At 41.3% G+C, this 22,837-nt stretch overlaps 1 protein-coding gene across 2 annotated transcripts in view; it reads left to right on the forward strand.

Annotated features, from left to right (window-relative positions):
* Positions 1-22,837, forward strand: part of nipa2 (NIPA magnesium transporter 2) — a 35,338-nt gene that overhangs the window by 611 nt on the left and 11,890 nt on the right. The window contains exons 2-4 of one of the 2 annotated variants that reach the window (XM_033023272.1): positions 12,053-12,116; positions 15,517-15,754; positions 19,561-19,617. In XM_033023272.1, the coding sequence (XP_032879163.1) occupies positions 15,616-15,754; positions 19,561-19,617 (196 nt within the window). In that variant the 5' untranslated portion in view covers positions 12,053-12,116; positions 15,517-15,615. The remainder of the gene's footprint in view (positions 1-12,052; positions 12,117-15,516; positions 15,755-19,560; positions 19,618-22,837) is intronic. The other variant, XM_033023273.1, reaches the window with a different exon arrangement.

Below are 22,837 nucleotides of genomic sequence, written 5' to 3' on the forward strand. Positions count from 1 at the left end.
CCCCCTCCCCCCGGCCACCTTACCCTCGCCCCGCATCCGGCACCGCTACCCCTCCCCTCGGGCACCCCCTCTCACCCACCCCCCTGGCACTCTCCCAACCCCCCCTCATCCATCCAAGCCCCCCCTCCAGACCATCTCTCCCCGGTTCCTCCTCCCTCCAGACCCGGCAACCGTCCCCTCTCCCTGGACCCTCGCCCCTCCCACCCCAAACATGTAGGTTTGCTGCATTTTCGGATAACTTCAGGTGCCTGGTGCAATCACCGGTATTCAAATCGGTTTACAACTGGTCTCAGCATTTTGGACTTTCTGTGAGATCTTGGTGGTTCTGTTCATGCAGATCACTGGGACTAAAAACTAAAAGATGATGGGGGAAAAAACGGCGCTTCATTTTTCTTCCAGTTTACAAAATATTCATTCAGGTGTATTTTTAAATTTTAAATACAAGATCCATAAAGATCAAAGAACACATTTTATTTTGTCTGCTATTTTCAGCTAATTTATATTCTCCAATTATTTGTTTATATAGAGACGAGTAATAATTATGGAATGGCACTGTTGGGTTGATGATGCATTATGGATGGGGTTGCATCTGCTGTAAATGTTACACTTTATTTAACTGACAGGGAAACCGCCTTGATTTTTTTAAGGATAAATTTGTTCTCTACATCAGCTCATAATCTCTTTTGGCCCTGGAAAACAAAATGTGGTCTACAGTTTTGAGCTATGATTACATGTTGAGGTTCTCAATTTCAGCTACCAAGGATTTAAATACAAACTACTTCATTAATGTAGAGTAATGACTTTGTAAATCAGCCATTTGTAAAACCAGTCGTGCAGGATATATGTTTGAAATAGGGCACAATCTGTGAGCAGATTGAACGTCAGATGACTGTTGACTCTCGTAAACAAGACCTGCCAGGTCCTGCGCTGCCCATGCACTCTTCCAGCTTTTTTTTAAACCACCCTTATGATCAGTCTGAAGAAGAGTCCCGATCTGAAACATTGCCTATACATATCCTGACCCAGTGAGCTACTCCAGCACTCTGTCTTGTTTTGTGAACCAGCATCTGCTGTTCCTCATTTCAACATCAAATTTGATCATTTCAAGGAATGTGGAAAGGATGGTGGTTCTGCTCCATGTGAGGGTATTTAGGCTCTTGCTTAATCACTTATAACAAGCAACACGTTTTGATAGTGAGCAGACAAAAGATATTTGTTGCTGTGTTGCAGAAAAATCTTTGACATTTTTCAATAACCATAATAGGTTAGTGATTATTTGATGCAGTAGAGGGTGGAAATATTATTAGCCAACTATTATTCTGTAAATGTATGGTAAGGATGGTCTAAAACTTGACCAATATATATATTCATATTTTTGTCTGACTCAAAATCCCATAAAAACCTAACAACAAGACTTGAACATAATGAGGTTTTTGCAATGATATATTTGAGGAAGTGTGTTGTTTAAATGTCCTCACTAAGATTGTTTCTTCAATAAATTCAGACTCCACTTGTTCATCAAGAGGCTAGACCACTAGCTCTTGAACACTATTGTTTTGACAACTAGTGCTTGGGTAAATTGTTTACAGTGTGAGTCAGACCAGTACAATGTTTTGGCCATAATTACCTGTGGAATATTATACAACTGGAGATCAATGTCCTGCATGATGATTGATTGCAAACAAACATGTTTGGAGCGTACAATATTTGAGTTTCTGCCATAACACCTTTTTACTGCAGTTTGTCCACAATACAGCGGTTTTTGGCAGCTTATTAAAGGTTTCATGAATATTTTGCTTTTTATTCTGATCTTCAGTTGCTTACTTTGGTTAACTTTTAAATTACAGTTTATTTAATACTGAATTTCCCATGAATTGATTATTTACATTGCTTAATTTGAATTTCTATAACACGCCAAAAAATTGGACAAAGCAATCAATTATCATAAATTGTAATTTATTATGTTCAAGCTCGCGTTTATTGTTACTTACCAAGGTACAATGAAATTTGAGTTACCATACAGCCATACTATGTGAAAAGAACACCTGTACCAGATCGTGATGGTAGCTGTGAGAAGAGTGCGTGGCCAAGGTTGTGCGAGTCTGTGTGGATGCTAGAAATCCGAAATAAAATTAGAAAACGATGGGGGGAAATCACAGCAGGTCAGGCAGCATCTGTGGAAAGAGAATCAACTGGAAGACCCTTAGGACCTGAGGAAAAAAGGTTATTTTAAGTTGCAGAGAAAATGGGAAGTACAAACAGAATGTCTTGTGATAGGATGAAATGATGTAAACGTTAAATATACAATTTAAGATGCTGTTAATGTGAAGGTCGTGAGAAGGTGAATTTAGAAACAATGTTTTGTCTTGTGGAAAAATCAAGAACTAAGGACCACTTCAAAAAGAAGGCGTTGCCAATTTTAGGCAGGTGAGCTGAAGGTTTTTGACTGGATCTGTAGTCCATTTTCTGCACTGCCACCAATACAAGTTAAGTGATTTGACCAGAGTGCTGCATTGCTCTTACTCGAGTCATTCAGAATGTTAATAGTTCTGTTCATTGTTACTTTACATTGATACGTTGAACGGCAAAACGACTTAGCCATTTTGTTCTTTTTGAATCTGGTACGAAAGACTCATAAACTTGCACTGACTGTGAGTGAATGATTTTCATGTATTTTCTGTCTGATTTTATGCATGTGTAAATTACATTTATTGCCAACCATTTCACAATGAGAATTGGAGTACTTCCAATTGATGCCTGAGAATGCAGTTGCTGAATGCTGATTTATTTTTTTTATCGCATTTGTTGGCAGTTTCTTGGAATCATGAAAGTTAAAAGCTGGTTGAAGGTTTACCTTTCTCAGTGTGGACTCTGCAGTTAGTGCTGTGGTACAGAAATGTTTCAGAAAGATGTAACAAACCATTAAGGTAGCAGGACACATTGCTTTCAGTAGCTGCAATCCGGATTGCTCTTAGTAAAACAATTGTCTGATGAATTTCTCAGTCATGAAAACTAGATATTTGAAACTCTGAAAACCAGCATGTTAATCAGCTGACCTAGTAATTATAGACCTGTTAGTTTGACGTCAGTGGTGGGCAAATTAATGGAAAGGATACTTAAAGATAATATATTTAAGCAACTGGATAAACAGGGTCTGATTAGGAACAGTCAACATGGATTTGTGCCTGGAAGGTCATGTTTGACTAATCTTCTTGAATTTTTTGAAGAGGTTACTAGGGAAATTGATGAAGGTAAAGCGGTGGATGTTGTCTATATGGACTTCAGTAAGGCCTTTGACAAGGTTCCACATGGAAGGTTGGTTAAGAAGGTTCAATTGTTGGGTATTAATGGTGGAGTAGCAAGATGGATTCAACAGTGGCTGAATGGGAGATGCCAGAGAGTAATGGTGGATGGCTGTTTGTCAGGTTGGAGGCCGGTGACTAGTGGGGTGCCTCAGGGATCTGTGTTGGGTCCACTGTTGTTTGTCATATACATAAATGATCTGGATGATGGTGTGGTAAATTGGATTAGTAGGTATGCTGATGATACTAAGATAGGTGGTGTTGTGGATAATGAAGTAGATTTTCAAAATCTACAGAGAGATTTAGGCCATTTGGAAGAGTGGGCTGAAAGATGGCAGATGGAGTTTAATGCTGATAAGTGTGAGGTGCTACATCTTGGCAGGACAAATCAAAATAGAACGTACGTGGTAAATGGTAGCAAATTGAGGAATGCAGTTGAACAGAGGGATCTAGGAATAACTGCATAGTTCCCTGAAGGTGGAATCTCATGTAGATAGGGTGGTAAATAAAGCTTTTGGTGTGTTGGCCTTTATAAATCAGAGCATTCAGTATAGAAGTTGGGATGTAATGTTAAAATTGTACAAGGCATTTGTGAGGCCAATTCTGGAGTATGGTATACAATTTTGGTTGCCAAATTATAGGAAAGATGTCAACAAATAGAGAGAGTACAGAGGAGATTTACTAGAATGTTGCCTGGGTTTCAGCAACTAAGTTACATAGAAAGGTTGAACAAGTTAGGTCTTTATTCTTTGGAGCGCAGAAGGTTAAGGGGGGACGATAGAGATCTTTAAAATGATGAGAGGGATAGACAGAGTTGACGTGGATAAGCTTTTTCCATTGAGAGTAGGGAAGATTCAAACAAGAGGACATGATTTGAGAATTAAGGGACAGAAGTTTAGGGGTAACATGAGGGGGAACTTCTTTACTCAGAGAGTGGTAGCTGTGTGGAATGAGCTTCCAGTGGAAGTGGTGGAGGCAGGTTCGATTTTATCATTTAAAAATAAATTGGATAGGTATAAGAACGGGAAAGGAATGGAGGGTTATGGTCTGAGTGCAGGTAGATGGGACTAGGGGAGAATAAGTGTTCGGCACGGACTAGAAGGGCGGAGATGGCCTGTTTCCGTGCTGTAATTGTTATATGGTTATATTCGTATATTAACTTCAGTCAAAACCAATAAAAGAACAAGTGTCGAAGGTAGACAAAAATGCTGGAGAAACTCAGCGGGTGCAGCAGCATCTATGGAGCGAAGGAAATAGGCAACGTTTCGGGCCGAAACCCTTCTTCAGACTGTCAAAGTACAAAGTGTCAATGACTTGTATGCAGCTTGCATTGTTAAAACTGTTGAAACAAAAGGTGTTTAATGCATACACCCAATTTACCAAAGAAACTTGAAATATTGAAATATTTGGTGAAATGGAAATATAACTAAGTAAAAATGGTTTTGGGGGACATTCATTCGAAGGGAAAGTCAACTGCAATCACTAATTTAGAAAACAAAACAAAAATAGAAGCAGGAGTTTGGCCGTTTGGCTTTTCATGCCTACCTATTCATTAAGATCTTTTGTTTTGAGCTGTTTAGTTTAGAGATACAGTGCAGAAACAGGCCTGTCAGCCCACCGAGTTTGCACCGACCAGCGATCTGTGCACACTAACACTATCCTACACACACTGGGGACAATTTATCATTTATACCAAGACAATTAACCTCCAAATCTGTACGTCTTTGAAGTGTGGAAAACCCACGCAGGCCACAGGGTGAACGTACAAACTCCGTACAGACAAGCACCCATAGTCAGGATCGAACCCGGGTCTCTGCCGTTGTAAGGCAGTAGCTCTACCACTACGCACCGTGCCGCCCTTTCTTGTATTATACTCATCCGTCGATATCCTCAGTGCCCAGAGATCTTTTGGTTAAATATATTCAGTGATTGAGCCTCCACAATCCTTTCGCTTAGAGAATTCTAAAGATTTACTGTGCATTAGTTATGGTCACAAGTTAGCAGTGGCACGCACTTACCACACCCCAGTTAGGGTAGAGGACTGAGCTCCACGTTCATCACTCCACTTAGCCTGTTGCCCACTTGACATCAGTCCTCACCGGCAGCCTGTCCACACCAAATCATGAGAACAATTCATTGCAAGCGATGTTCCAGTGGAGAGAAAGATTTGAAGCAGGCTTCCAGCACAGCAGCGCACAGAGCTCAGTCTGAGCTGATGTTATTTTTAAAGCTAAGGGAAATACATATGTGTGAGTGTTAAAACAGAAAGGCCTTGAGCGCTATAATGGGACAACACTCTACGGAGTGGTGCTAAGCAGGATACCAGTGTACTGATGTAGTTATCAATGTCCTCAGTGCAGTATAAACTCCAATTATTTGTGGCAGCTGTGACTGCGAGTAGTCAGGAGATTGTGGGTTCAAATCCCATTGCAGTGATGAGCACACCTTTTGACGTGTATGTATTACAAAATATTTCTGGGCCCAATATAACAAGGATTGTGAAGCATCTGGATGAATTTCAGACCTTTATCCAGGAGAATGATGGAGTTGCTGGCGAGGGAGTGGAGTTTGTGGCAGTGGCTGAACACAATGCCTTTAATATTTGCAATATTTAGTTGAGAATTGTTCTAATCGTCCTATTTTGTGAATGAACTAATGAATACGTTTATTGGCCAAGTATGTACACATACAAGGAATTTGCTTTGGTGCTCCGCTCACAAGTAACAACACGACATACAGTAACAATTAAGAATTATAAATTAAACATTAATAATAAAACATTATAGTTTGAACATGTGAATGAAATAAAATACCAGAGCAAAATGAGGTGAGAGATTTTTGGTTATTGAGTAGAGCTACTACTCGTGGAAAAAAAATGTTTTTATGTCTAGTTGTGGCGGCTTTGACAGATTGTGGCGAGGGTGAGAGTGGTCAGAGATGATCCTACCCGCTCGCTTCCTGGCCCTTGCAGTGTACAGTACGTCAACGGGGGGGGGGGGGGGGGGAGGTTGCAGCCAACAAACTTCTCAGCTGATCGGACGATTCGCTGCAGCCTCCGGATGTCGGGCTTGGTGGCTGAACCAAACCAGACCATGATGGAGAAGGTGAGGACAGACTACGATGGCAGTATAGAATTGGACTATCATTGCCTGTGGCAGATTGTGTTTCCTCAGCTGCCGCAAGAAGTACATCCTCTGTTGGGCCTTTTTGACTGTGGAGTCGATGGTGGCCCCCCCCCCATTTCAGGTCCTTAAGTTCCAAGGAACTTAAAAGACTCCACGAATGTGACTGTGGTGTTGTTGATGTTATGCGGGAGGAGCAGAGGAGGAGCTTTCCTAAAGTCTACTATCAAGTCCACAGTCTTAAGAGCATCGAGCTCCAGGTTGTTACGAATGCACCAGGAGGACGGCAGCTGTGTCACTTCCTGACTGTAGGCAGATTCTTCCCCTATCCTGGATCAATCCAATCAGGGTTGTGTCATCCGCAAACTTGAGAAGCTTGACAGAAGAGTCAGTGGAAGTGCAGTCGTTGGTGTAGAGAGAGTAAAGGAGAGGAGAGAGTACGCAGCCTTGTGGTCCGAGATGTGCTTTCCCAGCCTCGCATGCTACTTCCTGTCTGTCCTGAAGTGGCTGATCCACTAACAGAGGGATTCAGGCACAGTCATCTGGGAGAGTTTGGAGTGTAGTAGCTCTGACACAATGGTGTTGAATGCAGAACTAAAATCAATAAACAAAATCCTTGCATAGGTTCCCTGGCAGTCTAGGTGCTGGAGGATGAAGTGGAGGCCTAGGTGTCATTCACTGATCTATTGGCCCGGTATGCAAACTGCAGAGGGTCCAGTAAGGGGTTTGTGATATTTTTCAGCAAGGCCAGCGCAAGTCTTTCAAGGATCTTCATGACTACAGAGGTCAGTGCGACAGGCCTGTAGTCATTAAGACCAGTAATGAAGGTCTGAAGAAGGGGCTCAACCCGAAACGTCACCTATTCCTTCGCTGCACAGATGCTGCCTCACCCACTGAGTTTCTCCAGCATTTTTATCCACCTAAGACCTGTAATCCTTGTATTTTTGGGTACGGGGACAATAGTGGCGACTGAAGCAGGCAGGGATAGTACAGGTTTGCAGGGACTGGTTGAAAATGTCTGTGTAGACCAGTGCCAGTTGTTCGGCACAGAGCTTGAGGGTATAGGGGGATACATTGTCCAGTCCTGGAGATTTCCGGCTTTTCTGTCTTCTGAATAGCCTCTCCACCTCCTCAACTTCTATTGTTAGTGATGGAGAAGTGAAGTTGGGCAGCAAGGAGGTGGTGGGTAGTAGACGAGGGCCCAGTCTTTGCCGACTGGAGTCAGGCTGTAAGTGGGTGTTAAGTGGTGATTGGAGAGGGGTGGGTGGGAAAGGGCCCTGTCCTTGCAGACTGGAGTCAGGCTGTAAGTAGGTATGAGTGTTGGTTGGGAAGGAGGGGGGGACAGGTACCAGGATTAAGTTTCTGTTTATCGAACCTGCAGTGGAACTCGTTCAGGTCGTTGGTCTGCTGACGATTGTCCAAGGAGCGGGGGGCTTTCCTCTTGTAACTGGTGATTTCTTGCAAGCCCTGTGGTGAATATATTGGCATAATGGGATAAATGCGTCGCTATCAGATTTGCCGTTGGCAACTACTGGGGTGCCATGGGATTAACTACTGGGTTGTAACTGATGGCAATCTATATTAATGGCTTGGCTCGCAAATGAGTGGAGATGAAATTAATAGATGGAGTATAATCTGTGAAAACATGAGATCATCACTTGGAGAGGAAGAAAGGCAAAATGAAATGAAACTACAAAATGTTGTGGTGCATGGAGATCAGGAGAACACAGTATCTGAAACACTGCAGTTTAGTTTATTGTCGTGTACTGAGTTACTAAAAAGCTTTAGAAAAGATAGTATGTAGTTGAGCAAGTAGTTGGGAATGTGGATTTTATGGGACAAACAGCGGAATTGGGTGATTTCACGAAAGGTCGCTGGAGCGTAGATCCGCACCCACGTGACCGAAAATTTTAACTGGGGGACAAGCGTCACTTCCGGTACATGTTAGTGAATAGGAAAACACGCACTTTCACACCCGTTAAAAACATCAAAAACGGCCCGTTTTTGAGCTGCAATTTACTGTGCCAGTCGGGGTGACCGTGAGGCACAGCTACCTAAATTTACAGTCCAAAAAAAAGATAGAAACTAAGGTAAATTCAAGAGGGAGCTGAAGGTGTAAATACAGCGGAAGTGCTAGCGGACATTTGCCGTGGAGATTTAAAGATCTAAAATATCGAGAATTATCGCACAAGAACGCCATCAACTTGCAGAGCTGTAGATGCTTAAGCTGCTATAGTTCAGATTTGCTTTAATACTCTTCTTGTTGCAAGTGCATGGCGTTCTTGTGCACATTGTCTATCCTGCTCACAGTGGGTGCCCAATCAGGATTGTTGACATCATTCCATGCTGCAGGCTTGTCTGTTATTAGATGATAAATAAATAAATAAGTAGTTTGGGTGATTGTGCAGGCTTTAAACAAGAAACATTGAGAAATATATTTTGGCAAATAATAAAATGTCCTGCTTTTGTCCAACAAACAGCTGACCATTATCCCATTCCTTAGCTCGCATCTGAGTAAAATTTATTTCAAAACGCGTTGATAGTTTACGATTATTAAATGGTAAATGGAGCTTCAGAAGCGTTTTCATTTTGCATGTTAAAACCCACCTGAGAACCATGGGCGATTTTGCAATTTTACTGACGGATTTTTAACTTTTAATACTTTTCATATAACAAATGAATAAAGATAAAAAGTCAATAATGCCTTACTTTTGATGAAATGCAGCGAGCAAACGCGATAATTCCCGATATTTTGGATCTTTAAATCTCCACGGCAAATGTCCGCTAGCACTTCCGCTGTATTTACACCTTCAGCTCCCTCTTGAATTTACCTTAGTTTCTATCTTTTTTTTGGACTGTAAATTTAGGTAGCTGTGCCTCACGGTCACCCCGACTAGTACAGTAAATTGCAGCTCAAAAACGGGCCGTTTTCGATGTTTTTAACGGGTGTGAAAGTGCGTGTTTTCCCATTCACTAACATGTACCGGAAGTGACGCTTGTCCCCCAGTTAAAATTTTCGGTCACGTGGGTGCGGATCTACGCTCCAGTGACCTTTCGTGAAATCACCCTATAGAAAATTGGGAAGTTTTAATGTGCCATGTACAGGCTTCCGGTGGGAACATACCTGTAATTTTGATCTCTGCTTAAGGATACTTGAGCCAACGCAATGAAAGTTAATTTTTTTAATTGATTATTGTATGAAGGGATTAATGTAGGAAGAGAGATTTGAGTTTAGAAGAATGGTGTATTGTATTGGTATGGTATGGCATTGGTGTATTGTCGTGTGTACCAAGATACAGTGAAAAACGCTGTCCACCAAGTTCAACGTTCAAATTTATTTGTCACATGCACCATAAGGTGCAGTGAAATGTAATTTACCATACAGCGTTACAATTAAAAAAGAACACAATACACAACATAATTCAACACATTTTATCCAAGATTAAAAAAACATCTGTACATGATTACAATCAAAAACCAGGTATGAATACAACCTGTAGTGTAAAGAGAAAGGAACCAGTGCAACATATAATGTTGCAGCTGCAGAGCAAGTGCAGATAAAATCATTGCAGTCTGCAACAAGGCCGATGGTAAGGGGTGGGGCGGCGGTTGGTAAAACATTTGTCAGCTTGTGAGAGGTTCATTAACAGTGGGAAATAAGCTGTCCTTGAATCTGGAGGTTTGTGTCTTGGCCAATGGGAGAGGGAGAAGATGAATAACAAGATGATCCAAATGGTGTGATTACTGTGAAGCATATGAATATGTGTGTGTGTGTGTGTGTGTGTGTGGGGTGGGGGGGGTGGGGAGGATAGTGCTAGATATGGCAATGTGAAGAAAAAGTAAGTTACAATTATGCAGAATGTTGAAATTCTATAGAAATCATTCAAAATTAAATTGGTGCGTGAATCTAAAGAGACGTGGTTTCGAGAGGCAATGTTAGTTTTATGGTAAAAATGATTAAAATAAAGACTTTGCTAAGTTTTGGACCATGCACAAAGCTAAATCAGCAGACCAAATTTACTAGAATGGATTAAACAATGCCACAGTGAATTTGTCCCTGTTTATTGGAAGGACACAGTCACCAAAACAAGGCAGAAAAGTGCAACTTTCTCATCACTCCAATGTTCTCACTTGAATTTAAGGCCCCACATAAAATAGCTGTCCAGCCAGGCTTCACATACTCTCAAACGTCTTATTACAGTGGTTTCTCTTCATGCTGTTCCTCCAGAATGTAAATTGATATTTAGCAGAATTTACATAATCACAGAAAAAGATTTCTTTTGAAGCGATAGCACCAGAAAGATTATGTTGCATGGCGAGAGGGAGGTAGTGCTTTGGGTAATGCTGGATTTCCTTGATTTTTTTAATGGATGTAGCAATAGACTTCAAAAAGTGATTTCTATACCACGAATGAAAGAATGAAGAACAGCTGCACACAGTAAAACTACTTAATCCAATTCCTGACAATTTGGAAATCCCCAAGGTTTCACATCCAGCTCATTGAGTATATTTACTATCCTCCCTTCCCACTCACTGGAATGCTGCGAACATTTATTGTAATGTTATTTATTATTTAAACACGTGAATTTAAAGCGCGTTGTATTAGTGCAGGTCATCCCCAGTAACAGCAGGGATTCATTTTTGTGAACTGTTCATAACCTGAACAATTCTCGAGTAAAGAAAGTGGTTGGAAACCTAGCAGGTCCCTGCAATAAGCAACAGATCTGTCCTTCCGGTCTCCCAAACATTCGTTCATATGTTCAGACTGTACATAAGTTGGACATTCGTAAGTTGGGGGAGGTGATCTGTAGGAATAACATCTATCAGTCTCAAAATCACTCCCAAAGACCAGAGAGTGCTGGATTTGGGAATTTGATTGTATATTTAATTAATGTTGGATACCTTGTTCAGGAGATAAATGCTTAAAACATTCAAATTATTTCACGTTCACATTATTTTCCATTTAGTTGAGCAATCACAGAGATCAGATTATTGGTGGGCAAAAATGCTGGAGAAACTCAGCAGGTGAGGCAGCATCTATGGAGCGAAGGAAATAGGTGACGTTTCGGGTCGAGACCCTTCTTCAGACCCTATTTCCTTAGATGCTGCCTCATCCGCTGAGTTTCTCCAGCATTTTGTCTACCTTCGATTTTCCAGCATCTGCAGTTCCTTCTTAAACAAGAGATCAGATAATTGCTCAGTGAACTATGGATGAGTTCTATTGCAGCGTAAACATCTTTGTTAATAATTCATCCTTTTGCCAAATATAGTGCAGGAAAATATTTTTCTACCTTACCATTGTCATAAACAAGTTTTATTTAACATTTAACACTATCACTGAAGGCGATCTTGAACAATTTCGATAGCTTTAGCAGAATGGGTCAAGTGGGCATGTAATTAATCAAAATGTTTCATACCTGAAATAAACAGGTCATATTTTCCAGTGCTATACAACATGTGAAGTTTGATCTAACATTGTTAATACTATCATGGCAACTATGATCTGAAATGTTCAAACAAAGGTTTCATTCTGGTATGTACTTTGATCTGTGAGCTGTTTGTGCTGTTTATTCACAGTGATGGCCTTCCTGGTCCATTTTTTTCCTAATTAATGTATTTCCTCAACAGACTCACCAAATCGCAGTGATAAATGAAACTCAAGTGGATTTATTGGAAAAAAAAGAACTGCATGGTAATATTAAAAAACAACAGTTTGTAAGAGATTTTAAACATTGATTGAATTGGTTTAATATACTGTTTTGGTAACGCCATGTATAATCCCAGATAAATATGGGTGAGAAATACTCAGCGTTAACACCTTTTTGTAGTTTACAGAAATTGTACAGTAGTTTAAATACCCTCTTCTACCTAGTCGTATTTGTGGTACTCATGAAAATAGTTGCTTAATAAAGCTACAAAATGTAGCTAAGTTTGTGGAAAATAATAGGATCCATCAATTTCTCAAGTTAAAAATTTGGAATTTTGTTTCAATTCTGTCCTTGTCTTCTTTCTAAGTTTTGTACCTTCTGTGTTACAATCCATGTCTTAAATTTCACATTACCATTCTCACCATGCCTCCATTTGCTTTGGTTCTATCTCTTAAAATGTGCCCTTTTCATCCAAAACATAAATGAATACTGCTGGAGGAACTCAGTGGGTCAGGCAATGTCTGTGCAAGTGGAGGGATATATCAACGTTTCGAGTTGAGATCCCGCACCAGGACTGAGTGTAGAGGGAAGTTAATGATAATGGTGATGGGGAGGAACTGGCAAATGATTGGTGGAGCCGGTCGAGGGAGGGGGCATTATTTTCCTTTTAATGTCTGCAGTGGATCCAATCCATGCTCAAGAGAGTATGTCCTGCCAAATGCCATTTGCCCTCATCCAGGAGGATAAATGGCAGCTGAATCTATTCAATGAATGCAAATCCCAGTTTTTCACAGCCCACCTAATTTTAAACAGCTTGTATATCTATAGGGCTGATCCTTTATTTTGAATATTTGTCAAATCCCCCTTGGTTCTATGCTTTTCCCAGAGTAACAAGACACAGCTTATGATATCCATGGGTTTTTAAATCAGATTTGATGCAACTTTTCTTCAATTTCCCCATTAAGAGAGGGAACAGCATTCGAGATAGTTCCTACCAAGGCCTTGTATAAGACCATTATAATGTTTGCTGATATTGACCTGTGCAGGGATTGTGGATTGTCCTCCCAATAATTGGCAGTACTCATTTATTACTCTATCTTTGCAACCCTGATTTTTAAAATAATGTTCTTGATTAAAACACTGGTCTTCTAGTTTACAGACTTTATTTTACGAGGAACGCAGGTTTGACATTGGCCCTACCCATGTGTTTATATAAATCATGTTTTTAATAAAAGCAAAACTCATATTTGAAGGGCATTCAAAGACACAGTTCCAGTATGTGTGTTTAGGAGACTGCACAGGAAAAACAGACTTTTATTAATGGTGCGTGACATGCTCTGAGAATACCATAAGCAGTTCACAATGAAAAATGTTTAGGAAAATATTAATTCTCCCGTGAAGGGCATCCAATTCAGTCATCCATTATGTCTTGTGCAATACCTTCAGAGATTTTGGCACGGCATCAATAGATGGGTTACTTTGTGGATGAGCATAATTAGGGCCAATTTTTATATTTGTATATTGAATTTTCATCAAGCTGCCACATGAGTGACTAATTCAGAAGCGAGAAACCTTGGGGATTTGAGGGAGTTCTTGAGGTGGAAGAGTAATCGGCTGTATTTTCATATGGTAAGGTTGTTATGAAGTTAGGATTCACTACCCAGTATCGGTTTGTGTATCCGGGCAAAGACTACAAACTGACTGAAGTGGAATAGGGAGGTGGTTTGCATTATGACACAATGTCAGGAATAACCATTATAATAATAGCCATTACAGGATAGAAGCTATCAATAATTTACTTCAATAAAGCAGCTTGCAAATTATCTTCCTTTGTGGTTTACATCAAAAATAAAAGCCCTTTTTTCTTGCTAAACTAAACCAGAAGACCAGTGTTTTAGTCCAGGACATAATTAAAAATTCAAGGCTGCATATTTTTCATGGTTTGTTCTGGTTTTGCATTCTTGAGATTGTTGCTGCTGAGTTGAATAGAATGAATGCTTGGTCACATCTTGTGATTCTATCTGTTACACATTCATCCATCTGTTAAATTTGCACTGGGTGTTTACTGTATGTTGTAGACAACTGGGACAGTAAACATGTCTTACTGAGTTTTATCCCCACAAATACTGGTTAGATTTATCCCCAGCCTGAAATGAGTGCAGAGTATTCTCCACTTCCACCACTCTGTCCCAACCACACCAAAATAAAACTGTCAATTCAAAACTTTGAAAGCAAGCTCGCGACCGGTTTAAAAAAAAAGTTAATGCTGTATGTTCACAGCTGAAGTTGAATCTTGTAAATCTAATTCTCTATTGCCCCTCTTGATTCCCAAAGAGAAAGGCAGTTCACACAAGTCCATTCCTTGAGTTTATTTACATTTGAAGAATATCTGTTAGTATTATAATTGATTATTCATATTGATGGTAAATTCATTCAGTTGTGAATTGGAGTTGCTGTTGGAAGATTTTTGAATAGGGACTATTATTGGAATTTGGGATCATTGATGGTTAAAGTGAAGGGTTGGAGCTGCATAAGTAGGAATGGAGGGCATGGTCAGCTAAATAGAACCAATAACTGGGTTAGGGGCTAGATTTGTCAGTGGAGTTGGAAAATATGTATTCTTTACAACATGTATAATTTACTCCACATTTTTCTCCACTTTTCTGTTTTGAAATGTGTAAAATTCTGTTTAATTATTGTTGTCATCTATATTCTCCAGAAATGCTGACTGAATGGCTGAATAACTCTAGCACAGTGTCATTTTTTATAAACTAGCATTTTGGGCACTGCAGCAGTAGAGTTGCTGCCTTACAGGGCCAGAGACCCGTGATTACGGGTGCTGTCTGTATGGAGTTTGTACCTTCTCCCTGTGACAGTGTGGGTTATCTCCGGGTGGTGTGGTTTCCTACTACACTTTAAAGACATACAGGTTTGTAGGTTAATTGGCTTTGGTAAAATTGTAAATTGTCCCTAGTGTGCAGGATAGTGTTAGTGTGCGGGGCGATCGCTGGTCGAAGTGGGCCAAAGGGCCTGTTTCTGCGCTGAATCTCTATTATGAAAGTTTAAATCTGAACTTCCTTGTTTCTCTCTCTTATTTATTATTATTATTGGCCTCTTATGGAATTTCATTCCTCTGGAAAAACCAGACAAATGCAATTACAATTGGTGTTTGTGAACAATTACACTAGAAAATACACTTTCATCATTTTAAATACTCATTGTGTTGTGCAGCTTATCCATGAAGTATCTCACAAGATTACCAGGAACCCAATAACAGGCATTTCATTGCACAATCCAAGCACATTTCTCATTTTGAGAAAGGCTATGTGATGTGAAACACACATACCATGAGGAAATGGGCCATAGACATTCTGCTTCAATGCATTTCTGAGGAATCAGTACAGTAAATTGTTTTGACTTCTTATTTATGCTCTTCAATTGCAGTGCAAGGCATCACCTGTACCAAGTTGCATCGCTCACAGTGGCAGCTCTTCAATTTGCCATTTAATGTGTTAAACTCCCTGCTTGCCCACGCCAAGAAGAATGGGGCAGGAAAAAGGAAAATATGACTTTTACCTGGGCTTGATTCTAGCCATTAGCTCCAGCATTTTTATTGGAGGGAGTTTCATCCTGAAAAAGAAGGGCCTCCTCAGACTGGCCAAGAAAGGGTCGATGAGAGCAGGTAAGATTCTGTTTGCAAAATGGCCACACAGTAATAATGTGAATAAAAATAAACTTGTTTTGCGTCACTATTCGTATCCCTGCTTCATCATCTCATCGGCTGGAGGCTGACAATAAATAAGAAAAACTGTTTTAAATCCATGCATACTTCCATGTGGTATTTCATTTTTTCTAAAGTCATACTCATTTTTAAGTAAGTATGGGTGTAAATATTGACAGATATATACAAACACTACTAACCAAGGAAACTCCATAAGGTGCCAGTTGAAATTCTTGTTGCTCCTTAAGATATGTTTATACTTGTGTCTTTGGATATCTTTCTGAGAGATTAGATGTGCATTCAGTTCATAGAATAATATATAATATGGAATAAGACATTCATGCCTTTCATGCTTGGCATGTCTTTAAAATACCTATATAATTAGTTCCATTCCCTTTCGCTGTATTCTGGAATATTTTCCCCCTTGAACTGTTTAAAATTGTATTTTGAAAGTTACAATTGAATCCAGATGATAGCAACCAGCTGTACCAATTTACACCTCTGTGCCCTATCCCATACCTTCTGTCTGTTTTAGTATGTTATCTTGTACTCTTTGTTTTCTGGTTGCTGATACATCTCTCACTGGAAACATCTCCTTATTTATTCTCTCAAACCCTTTTTGATTATGAAAACTTGATGAAAGTCACATTACGACTGAGAATAATCTCAGTTTAACTAATGTGTCAACATAAATAATGCCTTAACCACTGATGCTGTGATAGTACAGTGCCCTCCATAATGTTTGGGACAAAGACCCATCATTTATTTATTTGCCTCTGTACTCCACAATTTGAGATTTGTAATAGAAAATAATCACATGTGGTTAAAGTGCACATTGTCAGATTTTATTAAAGGGTATTTTTATATATTTTGGTTTCACCATGTAGAAATAGGGAGGAGATCCAGCTCCTAGCAGCATGGTGCGCTGACAACAACCTGGCCCTTAACTCCAAGAAGACCAAGGAGCTCATTGTAGACTTCAGGAAGTCTAGGGGCGGCACGCACACCCCCATCCACATTAACGGGACGGAGGTAGAACGTGTTTCCAGCTTCAGGTTCCTGGGGGTCAACATCTCTGATGACCTCTCTTGGACCCACAATACCTCAACTTTGGTCAAGAAGGCTCACCAGCGTCTCTTCTTCCTGAGGAGACTGAAGAAGGTCCATCTGTATCCTCAGATTCTGGTGAACTTCTACCGCTGCACCATCGAGAGCATCCTTACCAACTGTATCACAGTATGGTATGACAACTGCTCTGTCTCCGACCGGAAAGCACTGCAGAGGGTGGTGAAAATTGCCCAACGCATCACCGGTTCCTCGCTCCCCTCCATTGAGTCTGTCCAAAGCAAGCGTTGTCTGCGAAGGGCGCTCAGCATCGCCAAGGACTTCTCTCACCCCAGCCACAGACTGTTTACCCTCCTACCGTCCGGGAGGCGCTACAGGTCTCTCCGTTGCCGGACCAGCAGGTCCAGGAACAGCTTCTTCCCTGCGGCTGTCACACTACTCAACACTGTACCCCGGTGACTGCCAATCACCCCCCCCCTCCCAGACACTCCTCCCACAGGAAAAACACTATGACTGTATGCATGTAAATAGATTTATTTATTGAAATCATATTCTATGTCGCTCTTCCAGGGAGATGCTAACTGCATTTCGTTGTCTCTGTACTGTACACTGACAATGACAATTAAAGTTGAATCGGAATCGGAAATTACAGCTGTGCTTATACATAGTTCCCCTATTTCAGGGCACCATAATGTTTGGGACACATGGCTTCACAGATGTTCATAATTGCTCAAGTGTGTTTAAATGCCTCCTTAATGAAGGTATAAGAGAGCTCACAGTACATAGTCTTTCCTCCAGTCTTTCTATCACCTTTGGAAACTTTTATTGCTGTTTATCTACACGAGGACCAAAGTTGTGCCAATGAAAGACAAATAAGCCATTATGAGACTGAGAAACAAGAATAAAACTGTTAGAGACATCAGCCAAACCTTAGGCTTACCAAAATCAACTGTTTGGAACATCATTAAGAAGAAAGAGAGCACTGGTGAGCTTACTAATCGCAAAGGGACTGGCAGGCCAAAGAAGGCCTCCACAGCTGATGACAGAAGAATTCTCTCTGTAAAGAAGAAAAATCCCCAAACACCTGTCCGACAGATCAGAAACACTCTTCAGGAGTCAGGTGTGGATTTGTCAATGACCACTGTCCGCAGAAGACTTCATGAACAGAAATACAGAGGCTACACAGCAAGATGCAAACCATTGGTTAGCCACAAAAAAAGGGTGGCCAGGTTACAGTTTGCCAAGAAGATTAACTTATATCAGAGTGATGGCAAGAGCAAAGTATGGAAGAGATAAGGAACTGCCCAAGATCCAAAGCATACCACCTCATCTGTGAAACACAGTGGTGGGGGTGTTATGGCCTGGGCATGTATGGCTGCTGAAGGAACTGGCTCACTTATTTTCATTGATGATACAACTGCTGAATACAATGAATACAATTTTCATTGATGATACAAGTAGCATAATGAATTCTGAAGTGTATAGACACATCCTATCTGCTCAAGTTCAAACAAATGCTTCAAAACTCATTGGCCGATAGTTCCTTCTACAGCAAGACAATGATTCCAAACATACCGCTAAAGTAACAAAGGAGTTTTTCAAAGCTAAAAATGGTCAATTCTTTAGTGGCCAAGTCAATTGAGCATGCCTTTTGTATGCTGAAGAGAAAACTGAAGGGGACTAGCCCCAAAACAAGCATAAGCTAAAGATGGCTGCAATACAGGCCTGGCAGAGCATCACCAGAGAAGACACCCAGCAACTGGTGATGTCCATGAATCGCAGACTTCAAGCAGTCATTGCATGCAGAGGATATGCAACAAAATACTAAACATGACTACTTTCATTTACATGACATTGCTGTGTCCCAAACATTATGGCGCCCCGAAATGGGGGGGAACTATGTATAGACACAATTGTAATTTCTACATGGTAAAACCAAAATGTATAAAAATGGCCTTTATTAAAATCTGGCACTTTAACCACATGTGATTTTCTCTATTACAAATCTAAAATTGTGCAGTACAGAGGCAAATAAATAAATGATAAGTCTTTGTCCCAAACATTATGGAGGGCACTGTAGATCCTTATATTTACTCCATGGGCCTTGGAGTGGGTCCCCTGAACTGGTCAAAATACCAGCTTGTACCTGACCTGCCCCTTATTAAAGATTATCCAACTTTTTTTGTTTTTGTGCTCTATTTTGCCATTCTGTGGATCCTGTGTACCTTAGAACAAACAGCACAGAAGCAGTCCCTTCAGCCCAAAATTTCCACCCCGAATACGATGCTAAATTAAACTAATCTCCTCTGTTTGCACATGATCCGTATCTCTTTCCGTATTCCCTGCATATCTGTGTCCCTATGCAGAAGCCTCTTAATGCCACCATTGTATCTGGCTTTACCACCAAATATAGTTTTCTCAATTTTACTACCGACGTCAAAGATATGTGTTGGTACGAACCCGAGCTGTGTTTCTGCATCCTTTAATTCACTCATTTGCCTCATAGTTAATTAATTCATCGAGTGTTTTGGTGGTGCCTCAATTAGTTAATCTTTAGCCTATGCTGACAGAAAAACTAGCATATTATGAACTCCAATATAAATTGAGTTATTTGTTATTAGTGTGGTATGTGCTTATTGCTAAAGCTTCTATGCACGGCAATAATTGTTTACTCTCCTGTGTCTTGATTTCTGTTGATTTAGGTCAGGGAGGGCATGCATATCTTAAAGAATGGCTGTGGTGGGCTGGACTATTGGCAAGTGAGTGAAAAAAATAATAATGTGACTACTTCAAATTGTAATGTACCAATTGCCTGTACCTTTCTTTCTTCATGCCATTTCATTCCCTCTGAAGCCAATGATTTCTTAATGAAACAATTTATTGGCACCCTCCAGTGCCTTGCCCAAAGACCCTTTTCCCCCCCCCAATGTTGCATTTGCCACGGTGGGCATTAGGATTGACATCAATTGACTGAGATCAAATAAACAGAATATGAACATCAAACCTTGAATAGTTTTTTTTAATCCTTTGTCTTCATCAATTCCATACTTACCTAACGCTTGTCATCTTAAAACTATAACTGTCAAGTCTTCTAATGTTTTTGCAGATTCCCCGCTTGAAAGGGATTTGATTTATCTACCCCGAAATGATGAACTGGATTCACTCAGACCAAACACTTCTTTTCCACCTTTTTTATTTTCTCCTCCTTTTATTTTCGCAGATTAGTCCTTAGCAGTTTTTAGCAGTTTTAGTCTTTACCAGTTTTGGTCTTTATCAGTTTTGGTCTTTATCAGCTTTGGTCTTTATCAGTTGAAAAACCGGCTGCCAATCGGGTCTGTAGAAAATCAGTCCTGCTTGCCTTTTCTGGCTATCGCGGCAGTCTTTTCGGACAGTCCTTTTGATTTACTGTTAAAGTTCTGCCGCTCGCTAGTCTCTTGTGTCTTCTTCACTGGCTTCTGGTGCTGTGTGCCCTTTTGACCCCCGGGCAGAACTCGGCAGGCTGGGGTTCCGCCCACTTTAATCACTGTCTCGTGATTTCAATGTAGCATTTCTCTGCACCTGTTCTTTCATTTCAGTTTGACTTGACACCTCCCACTCGATCTTCCAATGGAACCACTTGGGAGATCGACGCTTTAAAGTCAAACTTTGAAGTCTAGGTTTGAACTTGGTCTTTATAGGCTACCAGTCGATCTGTTGTGGTGCTTGGGAAAGTTGTGCCCCATTGCGCAGCACAAAAAATGTATTTTAGAGCATTTTCTTGTTTTCTTATTGTAATGACTCCTGTCAAAGAGATGGCCTCCCACTTTGGATTGTCTAGGGCTTTGTTCTTGCCAAGAAACCTCTTCGCTGCTCTCCAAATCCATGCGACTGGCTTGATCAGTCGTGTTAGAATGCTGAACCGCTTGACATCAACAAGGTTCTGAATAGCTGACCCTGCAGGTGGTCTCTTTGGGTTTGTTGGTTCCGGTTCTTGGTTCTCTACTTTGGCTCTTGATAATGCTGCAACAAAAGCTTTCTTCTGTAACTTGTTGATGTTCTCTCTGGCAGTGGCAGCCAGTTCTTTAGCTGATTTTATTGGCCACTCACTCCCAGGCAACACCAGGAACTTCGGTCCATTTTGCCACTCCGAATACTGATCAAGGTCTTGAGGGCTGGCACCTCTGGTGATTACATCAGCGATGTTTTGTGGGCCAGGAATCCACCGCCAGTCCTGAATGTTGGTGCTTGTTTGAATCTCTCCAATCCGATTGGCGAAGAATGTCTGAAATCCGTAGCTTTCTCGCTGTATTGCACCAAGGATTGTTTGGCTATCCACAAGATGATACCACTTCTCCACTTGAATTTGACTGTGTAGCTCAAAATACTTCTTTAAGCGTGAGGCGAACACTGCTCCGCACATCTCTGCTTTAACAGCGTCTCCTCTGTGGTCCAAGGGAGTTAACTTGGCCTTGGATTCCACAAGTCTGACAATTGGGCCATGGTCTGAATCCCATCTCAGGTACATCACCGCCCCGTAGGTGTCTCACTTCCGTCAGAAAAGGTGATTCCCAAGGGTTCAGTTGCGGAGCAAGAGGGAGTCAGTGCCCTGACGAACTTGACTTTTCCAAGTTGTACGTACTCTTCAAAGAGCTTAATTGCATCCTCCCTGAGTCCATCTGAGAGTGCCATGTCCCATGTGTCTCTGACCGAACAGCTTCCCTCTTTTGCTTCTTGGAAAGCTCTGCGTACTAGAATCGCTCCCTTTTGCTTAACAGGAGCCACTATGCCAATGGGGTCATATAGCCCTGCTACCTGGCTGAGAAGCTCTCTTCTTGTTAGGGGATTTGGCGTCTGAGTTTTGATTTGCTCTTGTAGAAGGCCTTGACCAAGCCACATCTTTTTCTTTCTCTTGGAGAAATTGATTCCCACCATAACGTGGAGCATGTCCTCTTCAACAATGTAGCCCAGACCAAGTGCCTTGTTATCATCATCATGCATTTGGTTTGGTAGGATCATGCTTTTTGTTTTGCTTTTCTTTAAAGCATCACTGTCCTCCTTCCTCCCACTTTGGCCAGACAGAACCCAAGGCTTGAGCTCAAACCCACCAGCTTTTAGGATTCGTTCCACATTTGCTGTGATGATTCTCAACTGGTCGAGGCTGTTGTGAGATGTGAGGATGTCGTCAGCATAGCTGTCTTTCTGGAGTACTTGCTGCTCATCCTTGAGGTGGGTAAAAGAAGGAAGATTACCAGTCTCACGCATTGCCAACTGTGCAATGCACCCCGCAGGTTTGTCTCCGATGTTCACTCTTGTGATAGCATACTCTCCCAGCTCCTCGTCCTCGGAATCTCGCCAGAGGAATCTGTGTAAGTGTACTTCACGGTCCTCCAACCAGACTGAGTTATACATCTTCTTTATGTCTCCCAGAGCAGCATAGATTCCGCCTCTGAATCTGAGGAGGACGGCGCGAATTTGGTTGAGGACGTCTGGACCTTTCATCAGCAACTCATTTAAGCTGACACTATTGCACTTTTGGCTGCTGTTCCACACTAGTCTCACTGGGGTTGTGACAGAGTGGGGGTTTGGAGCAATAAGGTGACTCACATACCACACTGGTCCCTTCCAGTTTGCAATCATGTCTTCGGACAATGTGATTGCAGCCTTTCGGTCCACCATGTCGTGCACCTGAGCTGTGTAGGCACTTTTCCATTCAGGTTCTCTGGATAGCTGCCTCTCCGTCCTGAGAAATGTGGCTTCCACTGTCCTTTTATTATTTGGTAGAGAAGCTGGGCCTTCCAACCAAGAATAGCTAGCATGCCAATGTGGGTCTTTACTGTGACGGTCTCCTGTTACGTAGGTGAGGCCTTCCCTTACCACTTCGAGCTCTCTCTCTTCAGCAAGAGTCATTTCTTTTCCGCCTGGCTGGCAGTTTCCACAGCGGCAACCCCCCCCCTGCACTTTGGCTCGCATGCTGCTCCAATGCTATCCCACTTCCACCAA

The sequence above is a fragment of the Amblyraja radiata genome, chromosome 6 (assembly GCF_010909765.2).
Source record: "Amblyraja radiata isolate CabotCenter1 chromosome 6, sAmbRad1.1.pri, whole genome shotgun sequence".
NCBI lineage: Eukaryota > Metazoa > Chordata > Chondrichthyes > Rajiformes > Rajidae > Amblyraja > Amblyraja radiata.